General features: G+C 42.4%; 3 protein-coding genes across 4 annotated transcripts; 1 reads left to right on the forward strand and 2 right to left on the reverse strand.

The window, feature by feature from the left end:
* Nucleotides 1-289: 289 nt before the first annotated feature.
* On the reverse strand, nucleotides 290-4,984 carry LOC311495375 (parapinopsin-like). Of its 2 annotated transcripts, XR_014699324.1 has the most exons (5): nucleotides 4,305-4,984; nucleotides 3,595-3,923; nucleotides 3,186-3,431; nucleotides 2,782-3,090; nucleotides 290-1,343 (listed from the first exon to the last, which is right to left on the reverse strand). XR_014699324.1 is itself a non-coding variant. In XM_084554797.1 (4 exons), exons 1-4 carry the CDS (start codon nucleotides 4,756-4,758, stop codon nucleotides 2,935-2,937), a joined length of 1,185 nt encoding a protein of 394 aa, XP_084410923.1. In that variant the 5' UTR covers nucleotides 4,759-4,984; the 3' UTR covers nucleotides 290-2,934. The 2 variants fall into 2 exon arrangements, 1 of the variants encoding a protein (XP_084410923.1); XM_084554797.1 differs by having other exon boundaries at nucleotides 290-3,090.
* A 145-nt stretch (nucleotides 4,985-5,129) lies between these two features.
* On the reverse strand, nucleotides 5,130-14,517 carry nt5dc3 (5'-nucleotidase domain containing 3). Its single transcript, XM_084554796.1, has 14 exons — nucleotides 14,005-14,517; nucleotides 12,761-12,933; nucleotides 12,583-12,657; nucleotides 12,440-12,495; nucleotides 12,185-12,275; nucleotides 11,956-12,093; nucleotides 11,108-11,168; nucleotides 10,827-10,929; nucleotides 10,143-10,244; nucleotides 9,875-9,956; nucleotides 9,699-9,785; nucleotides 6,478-6,618; nucleotides 6,314-6,378; nucleotides 5,130-6,215 (listed from the first exon to the last, which is right to left on the reverse strand). Exons 1-14 carry the CDS (start codon nucleotides 14,279-14,281, stop codon nucleotides 5,954-5,956), a joined length of 1,713 nt encoding a protein of 570 aa, XP_084410922.1. The 5' UTR covers nucleotides 14,282-14,517; the 3' UTR covers nucleotides 5,130-5,953.
* Nucleotides 14,518-17,461: 2,944 nt separating this feature from the next.
* Nucleotides 17,462-23,100, forward strand: hsp90b1 (heat shock protein 90, beta (grp94), member 1). The gene is made up of 18 exons (XM_084555676.1): nucleotides 17,462-17,620; nucleotides 18,144-18,246; nucleotides 18,573-18,714; nucleotides 18,822-18,938; nucleotides 19,050-19,381; nucleotides 19,536-19,647; nucleotides 19,775-19,903; nucleotides 20,008-20,124; nucleotides 20,207-20,344; nucleotides 20,459-20,536; nucleotides 20,646-20,711; nucleotides 20,970-21,239; nucleotides 21,345-21,590; nucleotides 21,710-21,846; nucleotides 21,939-22,017; nucleotides 22,204-22,359; nucleotides 22,618-22,713; nucleotides 22,823-23,100. The coding sequence occupies exons 1-18, from the start codon at nucleotides 17,572-17,574 to the stop codon at nucleotides 22,847-22,849; spliced, it is 2,394 nt and encodes a 797-aa protein (XP_084411802.1). The 5' UTR covers nucleotides 17,462-17,571; the 3' UTR covers nucleotides 22,850-23,100.
* Nucleotides 23,101-25,629: the final 2,529 nt, after the last annotated feature.

The raw sequence follows: 25,629 nt of genomic DNA on the forward strand, positions 1-25,629 counted from the left end.
AAAAAAAGGACGGCTTGTAATTGAATAGCAGTTACATCACTTTCGCCTCAATCCTGATATACAACTTTGAAAAGCCAAGCTGGGCTTTAAATCCAAAATGCAATAAAGATGATGGTACGGCGCTGTGATGCCCAGCATACTGTAGGAATATGTGTCAATGAACAGCTGTCCGTTTCATTTAATGCAGCACCTCACAAAGGTTAAAAGCTTTGCATTAAGCATGCCAGATGGATGACTTGGGAGTTCTTGAATTGGCTCAGGAAATAAAGGGAGCAATGCTGCAGGATTATAGCATGACACTGTGTAATCCCGTTTGGAGATAAAGTGTGAAATGCTCTTTGCTTCAAATGTGTAAGCCCATGGACTATGCCAAATCTGGGATTAGATCAACACAATGCATTTCGCTCCTGACCATCCCACATATTAAACTGATCAAAAGTGTCTCACTATTACACGGATAAAAAAAAAAAAAAACAGGGAGTTCTGGAAGAGAGACTGGAGACGAGCGCAGCCGCTGAACGGGCGCAGCAACATCGGGACGGGACGAGATAATAAGCAGCTTGAAAATACGAGACAAAAGTTAAAAGCACTTTATTTAGAGGCAGTGTCCCATTTACAATATTTACATCGACTGTGCCAAACAGGTGGGAGGGGAGAGAATGAGCGAAGAAACAACCTACTTTTTACGAACAAACCCAAACCAAAAAGGGGCTAAAAAGATATCACAAACGAAGCACCAAACACACCCGCTACAGAAATGGAAATCATTTATTTGTGCACATGGGAAGATCAAATGTGTGTCTTAAAAGCAGATTTAGCAAACACTGTACCATTCAGTACAATACTTCAAAGAGGATATGAACTTTCTCTGGCTACTTCATTAGGTACACAGGTTAAAATGAAAATACATCCCAATATAACAGTCCTGCACTAAATTTTATCACCATGAAGTTTATGGTAACCGAGATCTGTTGTTTCAACTGTCTTTTCATTTTGTTCTACTGCATTGTATTACACCGACACATGTCTGTGGGCTATCCTAAATAACAGAAACACCTTTGTGTTTAATTCAATCCAGTTTAGCAGCACCACAAACTACATCCAATTATCACCCTTCTTACATGTTTCAATAAAAACTGAACGTTATAACAAACATGAAAGGGGGATTTAGCACAGGACTGTAAAATCAGGATGCATACGTTTTTCACTTGTGTTACCCAGTGAAGTGGCCGGGCGAGTGCATGTGGATCTTACTCATGCAAGGGACTGGATGGCTGGATTTCAGTCTCACCATTAAGAGACTGATCTGCCGTTCACAGAGGGGAAGGACCAGCTGATCACACCTGGAGAGTTAGACATGACACATAATAAGGACGTCAGACTCGTCGTCTTAAATTCATTATCCCAACTGTAAGCAGCAATTCAGCAGTAAAAATTCTCCCCTGGCTTTTTTTTTTTACTCCATCTTTATTCAGCGACGCATGTTAATCTCCCCGACTCACTGCGGGCCCAGACACGTGCCGTGTGAGACGTGACGTCCTGCCTTTGAATCAGGAGCAGAAACGTTGTTATTATGTTATCCTTCTTCTGACCTGTCTAAAGCTCCCTGTCTATAGAGATGAAAAATACAAAGTAATACAAATGAAAAACTGCCAGACCACAGAGCCGACTAACCAAGAAAAATGAAAGTCTTTTACTGCCTGGCTGGTTCCCCATTGTTAAAACATGCACAAGGTGAGCCGTGCTGCTGGCCTGCTTAACAAGTGCGCCCAAATTTCTAATGTTTTCCTAATGTGATTTTGAGGGTAGCGGGGAACATATTTGCGCATATTATGTTGACATTGCTGTTTCCCTGCAACCAAAAAAATAATTGTACTGACTGCATTGTGTATTCACAGTGGTGCTTAAGAGAGAAATTACAGCTCTATGCGGTGCAGCAATGTTTTGTGCAGCCCTTGTCTGGGATGTGTGAGAGCAGGGAGAAGGCAGGACGTACTGCATAATCCACAACAAATAAAATTATTCGGCCTAGCTGTCAGGACTGATTGGAAGATGGAGCTTTCTACTGTGGACTTTAATTCTATTTTTGCATAATAATAACATCACATAGGAAGGTGGTGCTGTGCAGTATTTCATCCATAAAATCAGAGCTCTAGTTCACAGAAAGAAAAAGGCCTTGAAATATAAAAAGGACTGCACAGTGTATAAATCAATATTTCATTACCCACCACCTCGAATTTTTTAAATATCTAACTTTGTTAAAAGAGAAAATAGCTTCCCGCATAACCCAAAACAGGGCCACTGCATTTAATTTATGAACAAAAAGTCTGGGGCGAAAACCTTCTCGTCCTCACAGTCTCTCTCTCTTTTTCTCTCTCCGATGTTTGAATTGCTTTGTGTAAAACGCATACAAATGGGAAATTGCAAATGGAAACTACACGTCTTACGAAACACTCTCTTCAGTCAGTATTTTATCTCTTTTCAATGGCTCCTTTCTTTTTTTTTTTTTGCTAGTTTCCTACATTCATACACTCCTGCAAACATCACTTTGAAGAAGGCAACTGATCTAGAACAAGTCACATGAAACCGCCTCATTGAATTCTCTCAACGCATGAATGCCGACTACAAGTACACTCTTGGAATATAATGTGATCCAATTAATACAAACGAGCCTCAAATGGAAATCCAAAACAAAAAGTGAACAAAATAAGCAGTTCTTCAACCGTGTTTTGTAGCATTGCATTAGTGCATCTTCTACAGTTTCCCTGTTATTTTGTTCACCTTCTGAATATCAGCTATCAGTCTCTGAGCCGATCACTGGGCGGCAGTGAAGACCTCTGTAAAGGACACAAGCTTGTAGTTGTTCAGGTCTGTGTCCTTCATGAAGCACCAGTGAGCACTGACAGCCAACGGCAGCTTCTATGTTTGTCATAGTCACAGAGGCAACACCTTGCTGTGCATGTTGATGTTCCTGCTGAAGGAAGACAGCCGGCCGCTCCTGCTCAAGGAGCGCATGGGGATGCTCACACTCGTGGGTCCATGGGGAATGTAGCGGCCGCACGACAGCGCCTCCAAAGCACAATCACGGAACTGGCGGAACATAAAAATCAGGAATCGTATGAGGAATGCTTTGCCACCTGTCTATTTTCAAAACCATCTCAAAAGTAGACACTTCAGCCGCTCACCTGCTTGTTGGAAAGGAAGTAGATGATGGGGTTGTAGACAGGGCTGGTCTTGGCGAAGTACATGGGCATGGTGGCAACCAGTGGAGGGATGTACAGCTCCGGATCCACAACTACCACTACTGACAATACAGTGTAGGGCAGCCAGCAAACAAAAAATGCAATAATCATGGCCAGGACCATGCTGATGGCGTGATCATTCTCCTTCTGGCTGGAGCGCCCGCCTTGCAGTTCCACACTCCTGTTCAGCTAGTGGAAAGCAAATATAACCCACATTAAAATGTAATGTTTGAGTATGTATGTGGAAGACTACAACCAGATATGCACAGAGATATGAATTTTACATATTCAGATGGCATAAAAGGGTAATAAATATGCATTATGAAGCCATTACGAGCCATTACGAGCGCACCTTATCCATGGATGTCAGCACTTTGGAGTAGCAGTAGATGATGATTGCGACAGGGAGAATAAAGCAGAGGAGCGTGTAGAGGATTAGGTAGCTGTAGTTGCTCCACGATCTCTCTTCCCAAGCCAGAGAACATGAAGTCTGGACGCCCTCAGGCCCGTAAGAGCTCCAGCCAAATAACGGCGTAACGGCCCAGAACAAGCAGAAGATCCAGACAAAGAGCAGCCCGACGATGCTTCTCCGCATGCTCAGCTTTAAACCAGCTTTTGGCTTGCACACCATATTGTAGCGCTCATAGGCAAGAAGAGTAAGAGTGCAGAGAGACACCAGACCTGGGAGAGAAATGGAAAAAGATATTTTAACTGACGTAAAAAGATGTTTTCTTAGTTTTCTGCTGCAAACCAGATATAATTGGTTTAATTGTCATGGAGAACATCTCATATATCTGTAGAACTAGTGAGCAAGCTCTATTCACTGCTGAAAAGAAAGTGCAGTAATAAACAGTAACTGATTTATTAATGCAGTTTCAGCAAAGACGCTTTATCAAATAAAACACCCAGAACATAGACATTTGACGAAGCTACAGTTCATCATTATGAGATAGACTGAAGGAAGAGCAAGTCTGCTCATGGTCATTTTGTTTACGATGTCTGACTATGACAGAACTCCAGACACAGAGAAGACACAAACTCCCCTCTCACAACCAAACTTACCAAAGTAATTGACGGAAAATCCTTGAAACACACAGGCGGTACGGCCGATAAAGAAGGAGCCTTGGTAGTTTGTGATGGTGACAACCAGGGAGCCGCACAGGCCGATCATGAGGTCAGACACGGCGAGGCTGAGGATGAAAATGTTCATAGGGTGGAGGAGAGACGGATTCCTCACCATCACCGCTATGACGAGACCATTGTTAAAAACTGACAAGACTGTGTTGATGAACATGAGGAAAGACAGTATACTGTAGCCCACCCGAGGGAAGATGGTGGGAGCTACAGTTACCAGCTCAGCGTGGACGGACAGAGGAGGAGAGCCGGAGCTCCACAGCGTGCCGTTGCTGCCCATGGTTCCCAAATGATCCAGCTCTGAGGAAGCAACTGTGAAGCCAGAGACTGAACCCGCGGACACTGTGCTCAGCTCAGCAGCCTGCATCACAGATTTTATCATTTCTGATCCCTGTTCTTATTTTGCAAGATCCCAGATCGTGCACCTGTCTGACAGAGAAAGCCCCAAATGCAATATGGGAAATTGGTTGGTAACAGGATTTGGGAGGATTAACCACAATAAACCCACTGCTATAATTATAATTGGAAAGTTGAGTGGTTATTAACAAGGGATCAGTTAGTGCTCAGAATTATTATTTTTCAAATTATGAAACCTTTTGCTGGTTATATAGCAACACATTTTTTCCCATTATGATTAAATCTAATTACAACAATTGTCATACCACATCATGCTGCTATAAGTCAATGACATGAGCACTGTGCTAGGATCAGGCCGTTTCTAGTTTAATAAATAATGAAACAAAACATAAAAAATACACATTATTTTTTTTTTTAAACTACAGAAACACAAAGAATGAGGTCTTGGTTGTGGCCACGGTTATTTTCCCTTTTACAAATCCATTAAAAACTAAATCTTACTGTACGTGTCAGATATATCCTCAACAAGATATCGCTCCAGTAAGTGTGAAAACATTTCACCCAGTTTCTGCAAAAAGAAAAGTGTCAAACCCAAGAATGCCGCCTCTTTCACAGATCAAATAGCGACATTCATGCTAAACATAGCGACTACGCTCTATTTTTTCCTGAGAAATATTAGCATTTCTCATCTGCTGAAATGAGACATACAGCCTGCATTGTACAGCTAAAACTATTAAAGACAAAGAACATCAAAGTGCTATGCGTGTCACACCGTGCAGCACATAATGACATTTGCTGGCAAATTTTGAAAAAGCCTGATTACCATAAATTATATCGGTCTATCACTTAAAAAAAAGAAAAAAAAATACACATTGTGAACAAGAGATTAAGGCAACAGAGTCTGTAATGTAAATGTAAATTCCCACTGCACCAACAGATGCCTTGGACAAAAAGGCAAAGATAATCTGTGTACAATTCCTACCACAGAAATACATGATAAACTTGATGCATGGCTGCCCCCTGTTGATTGCACTGTGCATCCATCTTCTCTCTCTCTCACACACTTTGGCGTTAAAAGTACTTGATTAGTTTAAAGCGTAGCAAACATCAAAATTTTACATGATCGTCACCGGTCGGTATATATATAATTTAAACGTGTGGCATGCATCTTCTAAAAACATGAAAAACTACATAAATGCCGTGTCTTACATAAAAGCTAATCAGACTCTGCTCTGGTCTTGTGGCGTTTTAGTGGGGACGCTCAAGTCGGCGGGACTGTGATCAAGCCAGAAGGGGGACTCGTGCTGCAGGGGAGTGCGGCGAGGGAAAAATGTGTGCTGGAGGTCGTAGTTGAGCAGGCAGCTGATGGAGGCCATGTAGATGTCGGCAAAGCGTGAGAGTCGGCGTGAGAAGTAGGTGGGGTTGTGGTACGTCCGGAAGAGACTCCCGAACTGACCATTGAAGATGTCCTTTGTCTGTGGCCTGAGAGTAAACACGAGTCATCGATTGTAGTCAGTTCGCTACAAGCTGAACAAATGTAATTCACAAATTCTCATTGATAAAGGAACCCTCTCCATTACCTCATGGCTTCTCTTTCTCTGATCCACTCATCGACTACAGCTTGAGATTCTGGATCCCTGTGAACCTGTTTGTGAGCAGCGTTTAAAAATGAAGCACATGAATGTCATGGGGAAACAATGCAGCACAGCAAGACTAACACAAACGTTTGACACAGTCCCCTGACCTGCATCTGTTCGATGAGTCCAGTCAGCGCCTGTAACCACATCATCATGTGCGCGTACTGTTGTGTGTTCATGATCTTGATCTCCTTCCTTAGTTCGGGGATGATGGCACCCGTCCTCCAGCCATGTTTCAGCGTTAGATCCTGTTTGACAAAAAATCTTAAGATTTATGTCGAACCCAAATGAGCGTGTACAGGGCAATTTGTCGATGATTTAGGAAGGTGCTCATTTGGCTGGAGGTGTGAGTCACGGATCTATACGCAGGAAATAAATAATTAAGCACAAGGGAAGACAAACGTTGCACTGGCTTTATAAGCTTATAACGATGGTGCAGGCCTTTTTTGTTTTAAATGAACGTCTGTTACAATCAAGCCCTCCCCAAACAAACTCATACAATTAATCTAACTCGCTAAGCCGAACACTTTTATATCTGGTGCTGCTGTTGCAGCGGTACTGATGCATCTTACATCAACCAACAATGACTGGCTTGCCAGACCTAAAGAGGAGAACAAAAGTAGCAATGGAGACAGAGCAGTCTATGTAACAAAATGGAGTATGGCAAAGAAACAAGAGATACAAAATGTAAACAAAGGATCCATGAATGTATTGTTTTTGGCAATGCTTCGGGAAAAAAGGAAACAGCATTCAGTGGAAGGATCATAGAAGGTGACTCTACTAGATTGTTGACATACACTATATTACCAAAAGTATTCGCTCACCCATTCAAATGATCAGAATCAGGTGTTCTAATCACTTGGCCTGGCCCCAGGTGTATAAATTCAAGCACTCAGGCATGCAGACTGTGAAACAAGACATTTGTGAAAGAATGGGCCGCTCTCAGGAGCTCAGTGAATTCCAGCGTGGAACTGTCATAGGATGCCACTTGTGCAACAAATCCAGTCGTGAAATTTCCTCGCTCCTAAATATTCCACAGTCAACTGTCAGCTCTATTATAACAAAATGGAAGCGTTTGGGAAAAACAGCAACTCAGCCACGAAGTGGTAGGCCACGTAAAGTGACGGAGAGGGGTCAGCGGATGCTGAAGCGCATAGTGCAAAGAGGTCGCCGACTTTCTGCACAGTCAATTGCTACAGAGCTACAAACTTCATGTGACCTTCAGATTAGCCCAAGTACAGTACGCAGAGAGCTTCATGGAATGGGTTTCCATGGCCGAGCAGCTGCAGCCAAGCCACACATCACCAAGTGCAATGCAAGGCGTCGGATGCAATGGTGTAAAGCACGCCGCCACTGGCCTCTAGAGCAGTGGAGACGCGTTCTCTGGAGTGATGAATCACGCTTTTCCATCTGGCAATCTGATGGACGAGTCTGGGTTTGGAGGTTGCCAGGAGAACGGTACATTTCAGATTGCATTGTGCCAACTGTGAAATTTGGTGGAGGAGGAATTATGGTATGGGGTTGTTTTTCAGGAGCTGGGCTTGGCCCCTTAGTTCCAGTGAAAGGAACATTGAATGCTTCAGGATACCAAAACATTTTGGACAATTCCATGCTCCCAACCTTGTGGGAACAGTTTGGAGCGGGCCCCTTCCTCTTCCAACATGACTGTGCACCAGTGCACAAAGCAAGGTCCATAAAGACGTGGATGACAGAGTCTGGTGTGGATGAACTTGACTGGCCTGCACAGAGTCCTGACCTGAACCCGATAGAACACCTTTGGGATGAATTAGAGCGGAGACTGAGAGCCAGGCCTTCTCGACCAACATCAGTGTGTGACCTCACCAATGCGCTTTTGGAAGAATGGTCAAAAATTCCTATAAACACTCTCCTCAACCTTGTGGACAGTCTTCCCAGAAGAGTTGAAGCTGTAATAGCTGCAAAAGGTGGACCGACATCATATTGAATTCTATGAGTTAGGAATGGGATGGCACTTCAGTTCATAGAATGAGTAAAGGCAGGTGAGCGAATACTTTTGGTAATATAGTGTACGTCATACGCGTATGTCAACAGTTATTGTGTAACGACTCTTACTGAGGGAGATAAAAGTTCTACGGCTTTAAAGTACTCACAGCATGGAAACACTATCATTTAAGATGACACAGTTATGCTACGGTTTCATAGTCATAGTTATGACTGTCTGTTACCAATACTGTAGTAAACACAGCACGCCACACAACAGGGCCACACTAGATCTGTATAATCACAGCACTCCTACCTACTCAGAGACATTTCACAGTATTCACAACCCGATACAGAATGAATGTCGTAAAAATGAGACAAAAGAATTTGGATTGAAGTCTTTCACATATCTGGATGCAGCTGTTATAGTTAAAGGTATGCATCTAAAGCCTCAGTAAAGACAGACCTGTCAGATGACCAGTACAAAAAGCAACAGTTGAAACAGGAGAGTGTCTGTCCTATCAAAGTCAACCTGAACGAGACAACTGAAAAACCATCCAGGAGAGTGAGAACAGGCTTTGGACCTTGCGTAATTGAATCATTTCATTAGTAACTCCGAGATGGTTCTGCTCTGTGACCACTTGCAGTAATGATCTCGTTCTACAGCCAGACAGTCCGACAGCGAGCTGCAGTTGGTGTGAAACACAAACGCCAAGATCCATCTCTCTGAATAAGCGAGACAACATAATTGACTCCTGGCTGTCTGCCATCGACAAGGCATCAAGCCAAAGATGTAAATTCTATCTCATCACTTTACACCTGATCAAGTGCATATATATGCATATAAAAAGTCTTTGTGAAGCAGTTAAAAAAAAAAACAATGCTTGTTAGTTTGTTTACTGCAGATGAGTGACAGCAGCTGGCCAGTTGCTGGGTTACAGGTATAAGTGAGGTGCATGGTACTGCAGTATTGTTGCAGATGTGCTAGGTGTGATATATCAGGAGACACCAATTAAAATGTCTGTAAGATGAAGCCAAAGCAGTGCTTCAGTAACCGGGCTTTAATGCAAAAGTATTACCTTCTTAACCAGTCATTTACCATTATACTACCTCAGGCATCAGCTCAGTGTCTTACTATGTGCATCGTCTAACAGAACAGTGAGACTTACACTGCTATTAAGATTAACTGAGTCAGATTTGCCCTTTAAGTTCAGAGGGAACACATTTATCTCAACTCGCATCTTAAATGGAGCACGGTAAGAGCAGGGTTCTGCTCTTTACTCGTATTCATAACATCATATTTTTTCATACAGTGCTTTGTGCACTTATAAGGACTCCCATGTTGTAAATGTGTTTGAATGCTGCTTACTGCCAAGTCGCTGTAGATGTGGTCTCCAAAGTAGAGCACTTTAGATCCTCTCCAGCCGGTCAGCCTGAGAAACTCATACAGGTTTCCCTGGAGATGGAAAACATGAATTAAAAACTAAATCAACCATGTGTTTCCAGAGATCATTCATTAGACGCTGAAACGCCTCGTCACAGCACCTGTTTGTAGATCTGTCCTTTTTCCAGCTTGTGAATTCTGTCCCAGAGCAGCCCACCTCTGTCTGTCACTCGCCTGAAAGGTCTAGCACAGAATATAGACACAGAAATTATGTATAATACTGGCAGCACCTGAAGGGACTTACAGTAAACCTATGCACATTGTTATACAAGGGCTGCTGCTGGAATTTTATGTGCTCATGTGACCTCTAGTGGGAATAACAAGGCATTACATGAACACACTAAGAGCTGCATACACAAACATACTCACTTTCTCCTGTCGTTGAAGAAACTGGGTTTGTCAGCTTGAACGATGACAATATCAAACAGGTCTCTCCAGTCTTTTCCAACAATGTAGTTCATTCCTCGGTCCCTGCGGAAGACTTGGAATATTATTCTACTTTGCCAGCAACCTCTTGAAGCTCATTATGAGGGTACAATAACACTTGAGATGAGGGCAGAGCTACACAACAGCGGCGACGACCTTTATATCATAGAACTATGCTATGCATATATGGAAGCTCAGTGATCAACCTGGCTGTTGCATTCTGGGTAGAGATCAATGTCTGCAAATTGAAACCGGCAAGCTTTCCCTGTAACATTTTGTTTAATAAATAAGGAACTTGCAACATTGCACGGATAAAAACTTCAGTACTTGCACATTTTAGTGTGTATACACTCCCTTCTTGTCATTGCCATGACTCACAAACTGTTAAACTCAGGACATCATATCAGTGTTTTTGGGTTGAATACACCTTTGCACAGTCATTTCAGGAAAACAACCCTCACTTCAACAGGCAATAAAGTACAAATACAAGCCTGTTTAATACGTGTTTGCCTATCCATAAAAGTAAGGCCATTAAACAGCGGTGACAATTAAATGTTGGTGCATCGCACGTGGCCTTTTTAATTATTCGTGCCAACAAATGCGTGCATTCTGTTTGCTCACACTTACACAAAATCAAAAGGGCTATTGGTAATGAGGAACATTTTTTTCCCATGCTCTGACAGCTTCTTCAGCACCGCGTGGCTCTGCTCACCGTAGCAGATATATTTCCCTGGAAAGAGAACAAGAGAAAGACAGAAGGTGTATGGGTGGGTGGTGCTGCTTTTTATTTGTATAGCAAAACCTCATTACGCCTGAATTATGTTTTTATTTCCTGGCAGCGACACAGACGTGGTCGTATAATTTCCTTCGTTAGCCCAAACAAAGCAATATCAATCAAAGAAGATTACCAATATCTGCCTCCACTTCTCGGTACATAATGCCCTTGACGTGAACATCTCTAATAGCTTCCTGTGAAGAGGAAAAATAAACAGCCCTTAGCCAGGAAGTCATGACTCCAGTGACACAATGTTAACATTCATCTCCAACAGCAACTTTGCTCTGTATATAAACAGTTGACTTGGAAGCACAGAGGAAGTGTGTCTCTGAATACAAATTAAATATGAAGAAAGCAGGCCCTGGAGTTTAGTCTCTCTGGTGACACACTGAGAGAGCTTTTAAAAGCAGTGATTGAGTGAAAAGGCAAACTTGGCAAGATCATAACACACAAAGAATATTTGATGTACAGTAAAGTCAAAGGGAAATAAAGTTTCAAAATGGAAGGGTCAATGCTGAATAATTAAAAAAAAAAACATTAAGGGGAATGTCCTTGAAAAGATATGAGGCACTGGTGGAACAGAGAGTGTGAGGCCTTTTTAAGACAGCAATTTGTTAAAAACACTACAGCGTCACGGAGGACCGGCGTGACAGCTGGCCTCACAGGGAGAACACAGCGCTGATTTCTCGCCCCTCGCTCTGTGAAGTAGAGAAGCCACCAGAGAACAGGCGCACATGGCTGGAGGCGAGCTAACTCGACTAAAATTAGACGCTGCTCTTCTGAGCTAAAGATGGCACTGAGCGGCTGGAGTGTCACAGCACACCACAAACATGTAAATACATTCATCCACACGTGGACTGATTTTATGTATTTACACACACTGGCCCTTGGTAGATGCAACCTGGGAAAAGGGAGGGAGCTGCTGCTGCATCACGATATCCCAAAACACTGATCAAACAAGGCAGAATGATAAAGGTTCACCTTAACGTCTTTGTAGAGATGGACTGGCTCATAGTCGATGTTGTGCTGCATGAAGAAGTCATTGACACATGACAGGAGCGTCATCTCAGGCAGGGAGAATATGTCCATGAACTGTTTCATGGCGTGGCCGTGAGAACTCTGCAGGACAGGGATTATCATCATTATATACTGCATATATTTCAGTTTTTACATCCTAGCAACTGTGATAAGAGAAATATGGGTTCATCACCTTGCCATAGAAGTCACTCATGATCTCTAGAGGTACGTGAGAGCCTTCATACATGGCAATTACTTCCTCGTCAGAAACTGGATGAAGACCCCTGAATCAGAAATAGGAATCACTGCAAACTCTTAGAATTTATAATGCTTCACTTGTAGCACGTGCAGCCTAATAAATGTGGTGTTAAACAAGATCGGACTGTTTTACATGTCTCAACAGTGTTTCCCACAAATCTGATATGAAAGTAACACAGCACACACACACCTATATACAGTTCCCAACTGGATATAGTGGAAAGCATCTATCTTCATCAGCAGTGCCTAAAGGAAATCATTACAAATAATCCACACAGTGCAGCTTATACGAAATATGTACAAGAGTGGTGGGACAAGAGAAGAACTTCTCACCTTCTGGACGTCATAGTGAAGCCCCCTTACAGCAAAATTTGGAATATACTCATACTTTCGCAGACCCTCTGGATACTAACAAGAAGAAAATCAAAAACCGGTTTGAGATCGTCATTGACGTCAAAAAGCATTACATCTAATGCACGTCAAAACGACCTCAATGAAAGCTAATGCGTACCCGGTGGTTAGTGATGAGGATGTCCCGAGCTATGTTGAAGATTAGGGTGTGGAGGTGGCTGGAGTAGAACGCCAGGGTGTAGTCATAGTCAAAGCCGTAGATCTCTATGTCTCGCAGGCTCATCTCGTTGTTGGCAAAAATGGTGTCTGGGTCCACAGACTCGGTGGAAATGACTGGGATCAAATGTGAGTGAGAAGAGAGAAAAAACAGCTGAGGTTAATCTGCTGTTTCCTTTAATTCAGAAATATTACATGTTGCTGTGATAGAAACGCTTAGGAGAGAAGAACATCTGAAAACAAGTTTATTAAAATCGACGGAGAAGTGGTTTTCGGTGCATGAACAGAGCAACTTACACCATTATGAATACATGAATGGCAAACTTCTGAATGTAGGTTTTCTCATAGTATGCCGATATTCATACATACAGGAGAAGCCAACAAGTGCTCTATTTTCTATTTTATGTTTCTGTCAGTATTAATCACATTACTATTAGTATTAGTAAACTACTACTTATACTCTGAAATCACAAGTCCTTAAGCAACACTAGTGCCAGAAACCTTGTGAATTAGGTTTCTGGTTTAAGACACTGCCATGAATTTCAATTCAAGCACTCATTTAGGAGTGGACAGAACAATAGGAACACCTCGGTACAGAACAGATCCATCTATTCTCTGACACGTTGTCAACACATGCGGGATGCAGTAGGCCTCCCTTAAAGATTACAACTCTGTTATTCCATTCACTTGCATTCATAATTTACAAATCTGTGTGTTGTGTTACTCCTGTTTTTTAATTTTTTATTTTTTTTTTCAGAAATATCTGTGGACGACCAAGCTCATTCAAGATGGTGGCTTTCATTTTAAGGTCAAAAAAGAAATCAAAAGTCAAAATTACACATGTACATTCAGTATGCATATACATATATGACAGTACATAAGCTCTGGCACATTGTATATTCACGTATGTTTTATATTCTGTTGTTATTATCCAATTTTGATCTTATTTTTATACACGTCTTTGGAAGTACAGGTTTTGTAAATGTCCCTCCAGTTTAGCAACACTACAGGTACAACATGTTGTTGTACATGTAGGCTGGGTTTATTGTGTAAAAGGTTGTTAATGTGCGGCTGTAGAAATAGCTGGTGCATTAGTCACAACCATTCACAACAAGGTTATAAAGCAGTGTTATCCGCAGAGCTGTATCTTGATGAACGAATGTTGTTTTTGTTTAACAATGCTCATACCTTCTGTCTGCCTCTTGGTCTCATTGTAAACAGACCACAGCCTCTCTGTCATGTCCTGACCGACATAGGAGCTGCTACAAAGTGATGCTGCGTAGTTTTTGGCTGCGGGCTGGCGGGACAGGAGTTGACCGACTTCACGGGTTACCGCACTGAAATTCCGTTTCCACAAGCGAGACCTGCATGGTCGGTGGCGTAAACCCTGTAAGAGGTTACAGAAAACATTCGTCCTCTGCAGACAGTCCGTGTGTCTCAGAAGAGACAACGACAAGGGCGCCATGGCTCTGTTCAACGCGTGGCGGACCGTGTGGAGGTCGCAGTGGGCTGTCAGGCGACTGCATGCGGGTTACAGGCGACTCTGTAAATACCGAAACTGTCTCTGTGCGGTGGCTCCTGCGTCACTTCCGTGTTTGGTGAGGTCCCAGCCAATCAGCGAATCAGAAGCCGATGCGTCTGGGGCGCATTCGCTCCCTGTTGCCCCTGCACCAGCTGGGATAGGTTACCGGATACATGTATTAAATATGCATAAACTAGATAAAGACCTGCTGTTACACAGAGAAACTGCAACAATCAGGCCAACAGGGTTTTAATTTCTTCAAGTTTTAAGATTGATAATAACTATAATAATAATAATCTTTATTTCTATAGCACTTTTCAAATCAACATAAAAGAGTGTTTAACAAATGTGCAATATAATAGATAAATGGATAAAATGATTCACACACAAAGCAAAAATAAATTAAATGTTAAGAATGCCTCAACCCTTTAGGACATTTACAACATGATTTAATAATTTGATTAATCACCATTGGTAAGATAAAATAACTGCAAGAGTTTGACCGACCACATGAAGAACTTTTACTTTGTCATTCCTAACCTCTCAGGTAATGTCCTGTGTAAGGAGAGCCAGTGTCTCCACCATCTGCAGAGAGTGAAGTCCTTTGCGGCATGCAGGACAAATACTCAGAACATTCCATGACACTGAAACTGTCAAACATCCTGAACAAGTCCTCTTAATCCCTGTATGAGACTGTTGGGACTTTATAGCTCCTTCAGCCAGAGACTGCTGCACCAAGAAGGAGCTCTACCAGAAGTGTTTTGTCTTTGTCCCTACAGCAGCCAGACTCTTTAACCTCAGCATTTTTTGGCAGTTTGCTGAATTTCCTCCACGCCGAAAGTACTACAAACACCCTCTGGACAATAGATTGTGAAACTCAGGGAATCATTCTGAACAATACTATTTGTAATTTTCTCCTTTCACAAGTACAATACATATATCCCAGGTGTTCTACATGCTCACTGTGTCATTTTTGTGCAATATTTGTTGTCTTAAGAGCAATACTCCCATTGGAGTTGTCATTATTCAACTTTTTTTTTGTTTTAACTTAACTCTCCTTGTTACCACTTGCTTTATCTCGGTACAGCAGCTGTAAATATGCCGTGTACCATTATTATACAGTATTTATTCATTCATTCATCTTCTGTAACCGCTTATTCCTATTAAGGGTCGCAGGGTCTGCTGGAGCCTATCCCAGCTGTCATCGGGCGAGAGGCAGGGTACACCCTGGACAGGTTGCCAGTCTATTGCAGGGCTAACACAGAGAGACAGACAACCATTCACACTCACACTCACACCTACGGCCAATTTAGAATCCACTGTGCCGCCCTATATTCGCCTTAGTAAAATGTGTTGTGGGTTTGAAGAAGGTTTACGCAAACAGCAACCCAGCAATGGGACACTGCTCATAATGAGATTTCATAATTTTGACTTTTGACTAAATTTGACATTACTCTGATTTATTATCTCATTTGTGACTCTTTAAACTGTATGATAGTTGTGGATTTGGATGTTGTATCTCATATTTTCTATTTGTCTTGACGTTGTCATTTCCAGTCTATTTGTTCCATCCACTTTTCCTGATAGACTGATTTCTAGTTTTGGAAATTAATAATAATAATAATAATAATCAATTTTATTTGTATTGCACTTTACATTTAAAGCAATCTCAAAGTGCTACAGGGCAAACAGTTTAAAAATAATGTAAGTTAAATAATCCAGGGTCAAAAATTTAAAATTAAGGTTAAAAAATAAAAATAGAAGAAAGAAAAAAATACAATTTAGTTGTAGGCTTTTTTAAAAAGATATGTTTTTAAGTCCTTTTTAAAAGTATCTGTAGTCTGTGGGGCCCTCAGGTGGTCAGGGAGGGCGTTCCACAGCCTGGGGGCAGCAGAAGCAAAGGCCCTATCACCCATGCTGCAGAGCTTGGTTCTGGGGGTTTGAAGGGTGTTTGAGGTTGCAGACCGGGTGCATGAGGAAGTGTGGGGGGTAAGGAGTTCCTGTAGGTAAAGGGGGGCATGTCCATGAATGCACTGGTGAGTGAGGAGGGAGACCTTGTACTCAATCCTGAGTGGGACAGGGAGCCAGTGAAGGGATTTCAGAATGGGGGTGATGTGGTCATGCTTGCGTACCCTCATCAGGATCCTGGCAGCGCTGTTCTGAATGTACTGGAGTCTCTGGATGCTCTTGCCAGAGATCCCAATGAGGAGTGCATTACAGTAGTCCAGCCTGGAGGAGACAAAGACATGGACGAGCTTCTCTGCATCACCTTGTTCAGTCAAACTTAATATAACTTTAAATATTTTATGTATTTTCCTACAACGCGCAATTTAATTATATTAATGGTAGCCCACACCCAACAATGACTTCCATTTGACACCTGTAGTCTGATCCTATTCCCACACAGCCAGGCACACACCCACAACACAAGTTCAACAAACAGCAGAATAATATGCACATTTGTATGACAACCTTAAGTTCTACTCATTCACCAGTTTGTGATTTCCAGTATAATACGGCGTCACTTGTCTTAAACTGATCACATAGTGTGTTTCTGAAATAATAAATTGTTTGCTATCATGTGCACAATCTGATTTACTGAATACTGCCACCTTGTGGGCAAGGACTGGCAGTGCACATAAGAGCTGAGTATGCTTCACATATTGTGATGAATCCGCGGCTTTAAAAGAGTGTTGCTGATAGTCAAAATAACATACACATACACAAATAAACATTTACTGGTTTAGTATAACATAGACCGAAATAGACTCAGATATATCGGCAGTAGAGCTACGAGCACACAGCGTCAGTCATCTTTAATCCTTCAAACGCCGTTGTGTCACATCGTAGTAGAATTGCATAAGATGATTAAACTTTAACTGAGCGCGTGTACAGAGATTTTTTTCCTTCTCAAACGAAAAGTAAATTTTAGGAAGTGATGTGCTGATCATTCACTGTTGGCCAATGATGTCCGGCCACGATTTTCTGGTATTGACTTATGTTGAAGAATCTGATTGGACGGCATGTACAGAAGGCTCCGCTGTGATTGGTCGGTGGTTGTGCGTGGTGCGTAGCCATTGGTCGGTTGTCACGGGTTTAATAAGGTGGGCTCTTTTGGTGGGAGAGGTAGCTTGTCAGTCTCCCCTGTAAAGCCAGTGCTGCATGCGCTGCTCTCTCCCGGCTTTTGTCTCAGCAGCTGAAGACTCACAGCGTCACTCAAGCGGTATCTCAAAATGAAACGACTTTGGCTAATAGGTCTGCTTTTCGCACTTTTTGCCTTTGGTGAGTAGCGCGAAGATTTCCTCTCTCTGTCTCACTTTTAATTTTCCCAACATTTTAGCTAACGTTAGCCAGTGAGCTAGAGTTAGCTTATATGCTTCTCGCCTGCTCATTCATGACCAAAGCCTTCATAGATCTGCAGCTTCCTGGCGTCATTTTGTTCATTTGTTAATCACAGGCCTGGGTGGTTAGTTTGCATTCATCTTAAGTCTTAAAGCAACGTTAGTATACGTTATTCTACATTGCCTTTCCAGAAGTTTCTCTTAGGAACACCACCTATGTCGAAATCTGTCTAATGTTAGCTAACATCCCCAAGAAAAGGGTTGCTATTCCATAGATGCATGTCCAAATGCTAAATTAAAACCACAAACCTAAAGTATCACCTTACTTACGTGGCGTTTTTGATCAGGTATCGAGTCCAAATGAAATGATGTGAAGTAGTAAAGATTTTCTGACTTATACCAGCAGTAGTTGGTAAATTATTTATTAATTTATATATGTATTACAACTTTTTGTCACCTGACAGCTGCTGTAAAGGCAGAGGATGAACTTGACGTGGACGGGACAGTGGAGGATGACTTGGGTAAAAGCAGGGATGGCTCCAAAACAGACGACGAGGTTGTGCAGAGGTGGGTGTTACTTTAAATACCGATTTTAGATTAAGCCGATTTTGTGAATTGTAATTGCTGTATTAGGGAAGGTCGAATTAACCTTAAGTTAACAACAGAAGGTCATCACGACCAAGCTTGTGCACACAAATGCTCAGGGCGAACCCTGGGACCGTAGTGAGGGCAGAGCTCCGCAGCCTTTTCTGCACATCTCTCATTAAGAGAAGAGTCTTGTTTGTCTTTCAGGGTTTCCCTAGAGGGGAGAACAGATTTTTGTGTTGTTTGGCAACAGCTGTGGTTTTCTGTTGTACACTCCCTTGATCTCACCTATTTGCATCTGTCTGCAGAGAGGAGGAGGCTATTCAGCTGGATGGTTTGAATGCAGCTCAGATAAAGGAAATCAGGGAAAAGTCTGAAAAACATGCCTTTCAGGCTGAAGTCAACCGTATGATGAAGCTGATTATCAACTCCCTCTACAAGAACAAGGAGGTGAGCAGCAATAAACCTTAAATGCAGTCAGAAGTAAATCGCAATAATTTCTGTAGATGTACTTGCCTGACTTGCAGTCCTTCTCATAATCTGGTTATCTGTTTCAGATCTTCCTCAGGGAGCTCATTTCCAATGCCTCAGATGCTCTGGATAAGATCCGCTTGATGTCTCTGACCAATGAGAATGCAATGGCTGCCAATGAAGAGCTGACCATCAAAATTAAAGTACGCACGCAAAATGTGTACATTTATTTTACTATCAGTTTTTTTTTGGTAGTGCAAACGGCTGTTGTCAATATCTCTTTGGTAATATAACTGTTCTCTGTCCATCCCCAGTCTGACAAGGAAAAGAACATGCTCCACATCACTGACACTGGTATTGGAATGACCAAAGAGGAGCTGGTTAAGAACTTGGGCACCATCGCCAAGTCTGGCACCAGTGAGTTTCTCAGCAAGATGACAGACATGCAGTCTGAGGGACAGTCCACCTCTGAGCTGATTGGACAGTTTGGTGTGGGTTTCTACTCTGCTTTCCTCGTTGCCGACAAGGTCATTGTGACATCCAAGCACAATAATGGCACCCAGCACATCTGGGAGTCTGACTCCAATCAGTTCTCCGTCATCGAGGACCCCCGCGGGGACACACTGGGAAGAGGAACCACCATCACGTGGGTTTCTTTACATGCTACAAGTTATTTATATCAAGAGCAACAGCTGTTAAAGCTCTCAGGGACTAACAATCCACAGATCATTGTTTGTGCTCTCAAATGTATAACGCTGACTTTAAAATTAAATTCCCTCATTTTTTTATCTGACTAACAGACTGGTCCTGAAGGAGGAGGCCTCAGACTACCTGGAGCTGGAGACGATCAAGAACCTTGTCAGGAAATACTCTCAGTTCATCAACTTCCCCATCTACGTCTGGGCCAGCAAGGTGATTATTTAACACTTCTTTCTATGCATACATTGACTCAGACCTCATCCCCATGCAGTTGCATTCTGAAATGGACAAATACGTAAATGAACAAATGGTTACGTCACCTATTTCTCAACATGCAAAGACTGAGACGGTTGAAGAGCCCATCGAGGAAGATGCTGAGGCAGCAGAGGAAGCAGAGAAGGAAACTGCTGAAGAGGAGGCTGAGGTGGAGGAGGAGGAGGAGGACAAAGACAAGCCAAAGACAAAGAAGGTAGGTTGATAACAGTATTGGACAGTAATGCAGTATTTGAATCCATACTAGAATTTATTTATTTTTTTGACAGTTTTTGAAAACATGATCCGTGTGTGTTGTAGGTTGAGAAGACCGTGTGGGACTGGGAACTGATGAACGATATCAAGCCCATCTGGCAGAGACCGGCTAAGGAGGTTGAGGAGGATGAGTACAAAGCTTTCTACAAGACCTTCTCAAAGGTAGGCATGCGAAGATTGGAGCGTCGTCAGTGTACAACGTGTTTGTTTTTCTAAATTCCAACTGTGTTTCCGTCTTAAACAGGACAGCGACGATCCTCTGGCTCATATCCACTTCACAGCCGAGGGCGAGGTTACCTTCAAGTCCATCCTGTTTGTGCCCACTGCAGCTCCTCGTGGCCTGTTTGACGAGTATGGCTCCAAGAAGAACGATTACATCAAGGTGTGTTCCTTGAGGAGAATTTTGTATCTGTTTTGAAGGATAAGAGAAAAAGTTCTTTTGGAATTTTGATAATAAAATATGCATCTTTCTTTAATAAATGCCTTTCTTTCACAGCTGTTTGTCAGGAGAGTTTTCATCACAGACGACTTCAACGACATGATGCCCAAGTACCTGAACTTCGTCAAGGGAGTGGTGAGTCATTTTGAACGCTGGTTGAAATATGTCCATCTGCCAGTGTGAACTGCATGCCCTGTGTTTTAATATCAACTGCACTGTGATTAACAAACATTTGTTTTTCTAGGTTGACTCTGATGATCTTCCTCTAAATGTCTCCAGAGAGACTCTGCAGCAGCACAAACTGCTCAAGGTGAGCTTGGCATTCATCACAAATACTACACAACATTAGAACAGTGACTTTATTTTTAGATTTCACTTGCAGTGGTTTAACGTTTCTCGTCGTTTCTTGAATGAACCACGGTCTGGTCTTTTCTGTCGTACCTGAAGCCTTTTTTTTTTATTATTATTATTTTTAATTCTTCATTTCACATAAAATTCACAAAATCAAGGTTGTGAGGAATAAGGAAATATGACAAAACAAATCTCATCCTGTCTTGTCCCTGTTCAGGTTATCCGCAAGAAGCTGGTCCGTAAGACTCTGGACATGATCAAGAAGATTGCAGAGGAACAGTACAACGAAAAGTTCTGGAAGGAGTTTGGAACCAACATCAAGCTGGGAGTCATTGAGGATCACTCCAACAGGACCCGTCTGGCCAAGCTGCTGCGCTTCCAGACCTCCAACAGTGAAACTGTCCTGGCCAGCCTGGAGCAGTATGTGGAGCGCATGAAGGAGAAGCAGGACAAGATCTACTTCATGGCTGGTACCAGCAGGAAGGAGGTGAGTGAATGTATTGTTCGTCCGTGTGAGATGCTCAGCTATGTGTAGTGAGGTGTCAGACGAGGCATACTGAAACTGATCATCTGTATTATTCTCCATCTACAGGCGGAGTCATCTCCCTTTGTAGAGAGGCTGCTGAAGAAGGGCTATGAGGTGATCTACCTGACGGAGCCTGTGGATGAGTACTGCATCCAAGCACTGCCTGAGTTTGACGGAAAGCGCTTCCAGAATGTTGCAAAGGAAGGCATCAAGTTTGATGAGGGCGAGAAGGCCAAGGAGAAGAGGGAGGCACTGGAGAAGGAGTATGAACCTCTCACCACTTGGCTGAAGGACAAGGCCCTGAAGGACAAGGTAGAGAGATGTTGTAATAATCATGGCATAGGAAATAAATACCAGCTGCAGAATCAGTGGCTTCTGTCTTTTCCATCACTCAGATGATTTAATAAAATGCTGTGTCTATTTTTCAACAGATCGAGAAGGCCGTCCTCTCTCAGCGGCTAACCAACTCACCTTGCGCTCTGGTTGCCAGTCAGTACGGCTGGTCAGGAAACATGGAGAGGATCATGAAGGCACAGGCTTACCAGACAGGAAAAGACATTTCCACAAAGTGAGTAATAATCATGTGCAGCTACATGTCTTGAGTATTACTTCTTATAACAAATAATAAACTTGGACCAATTCACCTCTTCTCTTCCTCAGTTATTATGCCAGCCAGAAGAAAACACTAGAAATCAACCCCAAACATCCTCTTATCAAGCAGATGCTGAGCAAAGTCAATGTAAGTCTGACCACTGTCACTTGTAGTGTATCTGTTCTCTTTTAATGCTCCCATATATGTAACTTAAACGTAAGTAATGTAGAACATTTGAGTTTTAATAAATCAAATGTAGTTTGAACGGAAAAAAAACGACTTTTAGACCAGCCAGAGCACAGACCCTAACGGTTTCTTTCCTCTCATCATCAGGATGATGCTGAAGACCAGACTGCGTCAGATCTGGCCGTGGTTCTGTTTGAGACGGCCACTCTGCGCTCAGGCTACCAGCTGGCTGACACAAAGGCCTATGGAGACAGGATAGAGCGCATGCTCCGACTCAGCATGAATGTACCCCTGGAAGAAGAGGCAAGTCAATTCCAGATGTCAGATACTGTACTGCTTTGCAAAATTTGCATAGCAAATATTTTCGGTTTCAGTCTTCTTGTGTCGTGTCGGCTCATAGCTCCTCCTCCACCATCTGTGAACTCAGTCCTATTGTGATTAGTATGATTTCACTCTGGAAATAGTTCCACTTTCCTTATTTTTCTTTTGCAGTGTTTTCTGTCATTGTGACCATTTTCAGCATCATCTCAGTGACGGCTAATAATCATGTGACTGTTCTAGGTTGAAGAAGAACCAGAGGAGGAGCCAGAGGAACCAGCAGAGGATGACTCTGAAGATAAAGAGGAGGAGATTGTAGATGAGGATGATGATGAAACGGTAAGAACAATTTACATATTGTAGATGCAAAAGAACGAATACAGTTGCTGGGGTATATGCTCTTCCTGCTTCATAACCTTTTTTTTTTTTTTTTTTTTTCCCCTCGCAGACACAAACAGACAAGGACGAACTGTGAAGCACTGAATGGGAGAGCGTGTAACAATGGAGCTGGAAACCGGACTGATATCTTTTTCCAGCGACACCGTGTTCAACGTTGTCATGGGTAGGGGTCCCTGGGTTGGGTTTTTTAAGGCGAGCTTTGTTTGTTTGGTTTTTTTTTTTTATTACATTCCTCATGACTGTAAATTTGTTAATATTTAACTGACCTGTTTATGGAAAGATGCGATCCTGTCTATTGATCAAATAAATGTTTCCTGGAAAAACAACATAAAATTGTGTCTGGTGTTTAGGAACCGATCAGCCGTAACATTGAGACGAGTGACAGGATAAGTGAACAACATTGACCATCTTGTGACAATTCAGTGTTCTGCTGGGAAACCTTTGGACCTGGTATTCATGTGAATGTTACTCAGACATGTACCACCCACCTAGACCAGACCAGGCACCCCCATGACACTCCTTGAAGGCAGCAGCCATCCCCAGCAGGATGCAGTCTGACACAGACACACACACAAAAATGGTTTAGGAACAACTTAAAAAAAACAGCACAAGGTGTTGACCTGGCCTCCAGATTCACTAAATCCCAAACTAATCAAGTATCTGTGGGATGATCCACAGAGGCCCCTCCCCTCAACCCATAGGACCCAAAGGCCCCCACTAACAACATTCTGTTTCCGGACACCCTCAGAAGGACCGTGTCCATGATCTGATGAGTCACAACTGTTTTGGAGGCACAAGGGAGACCTACAGAATATTAGGAAGGTGGTTATTATGTTATGCCTGATCGGTATATAAGGAATAAACAACATATTCTATGATGGTTGACATCCACTTGATGAACTAAATGAAAGCTTTACTTTGACAGGCAAAGACCTGTTGCATGCGCAGTGAAACTGGCTCGTTGCCAGCTGTTGGACACTAACAATACAATCCAATCAACACTTTGGCAACATAAAAAAACAAGGCGAACAAATCTCTTAAATCCACGTGCTCAGATTACAGAAGACATTTGTGCTGTGTCGGTCTAACTGACTCCTATTTTAGGGAGTTTTGTTTTCTTTTATCAGCGTCGACTAAATCTAAAGATAATATTGAGAAATTTAGATGGCTCATTTGTTGTATAGGGAAATAAGAAACCTCGAATCAGTATACATCTGTGTGTCTTCTAACTCCTCAAGCCACACAAAATCATAAATAAGTATCATGTGGTCCTAATTACATTATTAGTTGTAGCCACTCTGGTCCATAATTCTATAGACTTCAGCCTTGCCATCTCCCGCTGTAACTTCTATGTGGCTGATATTTATCCATGGTGCCATGCTACTAGTGGCCGTCATCATGGCCTGGACCAGTGTTGTATGTGTCTCTGAATCTGACTTCTACGTGTCTAGTATACAGTAAGCCATCGCTGAGCTTGTTGCAGTTTAGCGATCCATTTTTTCATTTATTCAAAGCGAGCAAAATCAATCCTGTTTTCAGTGGGGAGGCAGCTGATCCAGGTAAGAGTCACTCGGATATTGACAGCATTGTTGGATTCTGTGGTGTTACTTTTGTCACTGTGATATGTCAGTCACAAGGGATGAATACTACTGTACATTAGACGATCCACCCACAAAGCTGTCTCACCCCAAAGAACACAAACCGTAGTAGCCCAGCTCCAACCTGTCATTTAGTAGGAGAGCAGGCACTGATCACAGACCAGAGGAGAAGGAAAGGGATGGGGCTACAAATCTGTCTTTGTAGTAGAATGCCCATTCATGGATATATCTTCAACAGAATGTGATCATGTGTAATTAATTTTTTATTTTTTAGAGCTGTTGTTGTCGACATGTAACTGTCATGGTGCATGGCTGACATTTGTTATCTGCAACGCCTCTGTGTGGTTTGGTTAACAACTGTGACATCTGATAAGAGCAAATTATAAAGCCTTATCTCGCTGTCTATTGTGATAAGCAGAAATGTGAAAGGCAGACTTCAAAAAATCAGGCTTATCATGATTTACAAATAATTCTTGCTTCTATAAAACCTAAGAATGTGACAATGCATTTTTATACCATGAGATCAAAAAGAATAACATTTCCTTAGCCGCCCTGCAGTGATCTTGAGCTTTGAGCTAACCTCATTTTTTGTCCCCGGAAGCTCTCATGGTGCACATTTCCTCCATCACACTGTGATAAGTTTGCAACACACTGATCCGTTACTTAATGGATGAGCTGACTGAACAGCAGAATGATTAATCACACTTGGAACATGTAGAGAAACCACATTGTGGTGTAAGGCCATGTCCAGTAGGTGGCACTATTAGCCACATCTAGAAAATTAGAGTTTTGACTTTTAACAAGGCCAAGGTTTAAAGGGGGGCAAACTCGGGTTAAATCAGCAGCATTATAATTTACTATAGATGGTAAGCAGATATTTGAGTTTGCAACATAATAAAACAGTCTTTACGGCTTATTTAAGGCTGACAATGATCTTATTTACCTTGAAATCACCCTATGTTTACACAGTATCTAAATCTGCAAATAAATCCGTGTAGAAATGAGGGAAAATGCGTGCAGCATTAAAATGTTTAAAGAGGAAGGATTTAAAGTTCTCATGATGGAGGGAAAAAAAGTGTTTCCTTCTCTTAACACATGTCTGCCTCTTCCTCCTGTTTTTAGTGGTACCACATTACATTTTCACACTTTAGTTCCTTTAAGGACATCAGCCGAGGCCAGTTCCTGCTTGCAGTGCACTGCTCAGTTCTGCATTTCATGGTGTTCGGGGCCTTATCGCAACCTTACAACAATTCATATA

This window comes from Chelon labrosus (genome assembly GCF_963514085.1).
Source record: "Chelon labrosus genome assembly, chromosome: 11".
Taxonomy (NCBI): domain Eukaryota; kingdom Metazoa; phylum Chordata; class Actinopteri; order Mugiliformes; family Mugilidae; genus Chelon; species Chelon labrosus.

Coding starts and splice junctions, on each gene's coding strand:
- LOC311495375 (XM_084554797.1), bottom strand. CDS start 4,758: ATGATAAAATCTGTGATGCAGGCTGCTGAGCTGAGCACAGTGTCCGCG. Junction 3,432..3,594: donor TGCTGACATCCATGGATAAG/GTGCGCTCGTAA, acceptor GCTTTCCACTAG/CTGAACAGGAGTGTGGAACT. Junction 3,091..3,185: donor ACTTCCTTTCCAACAAGCAG/GTGAGCGGCTGA, acceptor ATGTTCCGCCAG/TTCCGTGATTGTGCTTTGGA.
- nt5dc3 (XM_084554796.1), bottom strand. CDS start 14,281: ATGGCGCCCTTGTCGTTGTCTCTTCTGAGACACACGGACTGTCTGCAG. Junction 12,276..12,439: donor CAGTTGGGAACTGTATATAG/GTGTGTGTGTGC, acceptor TTTCTGATTCAG/GGGTCTTCATCCAGTTTCTG. Junction 10,245..10,826: donor AATAGCCCTTTTGATTTTGT/GTAAGTGTGAGC, acceptor AGTCTTCCGCAG/GGACCGAGGAATGAACTACA.
- hsp90b1 (XM_084555676.1), top strand. CDS start 17,572: ATGAAACGACTTTGGCTAATAGGTCTGCTTTTCGCACTTTTTGCCTTT. Junction 19,904..20,007: donor ACAAGCCAAAGACAAAGAAG/GTAGGTTGATAA, acceptor TGTGTGTTGTAG/GTTGAGAAGACCGTGTGGGA. Junction 21,240..21,344: donor CTGGTACCAGCAGGAAGGAG/GTGAGTGAATGT, acceptor CTCCATCTACAG/GCGGAGTCATCTCCCTTTGT.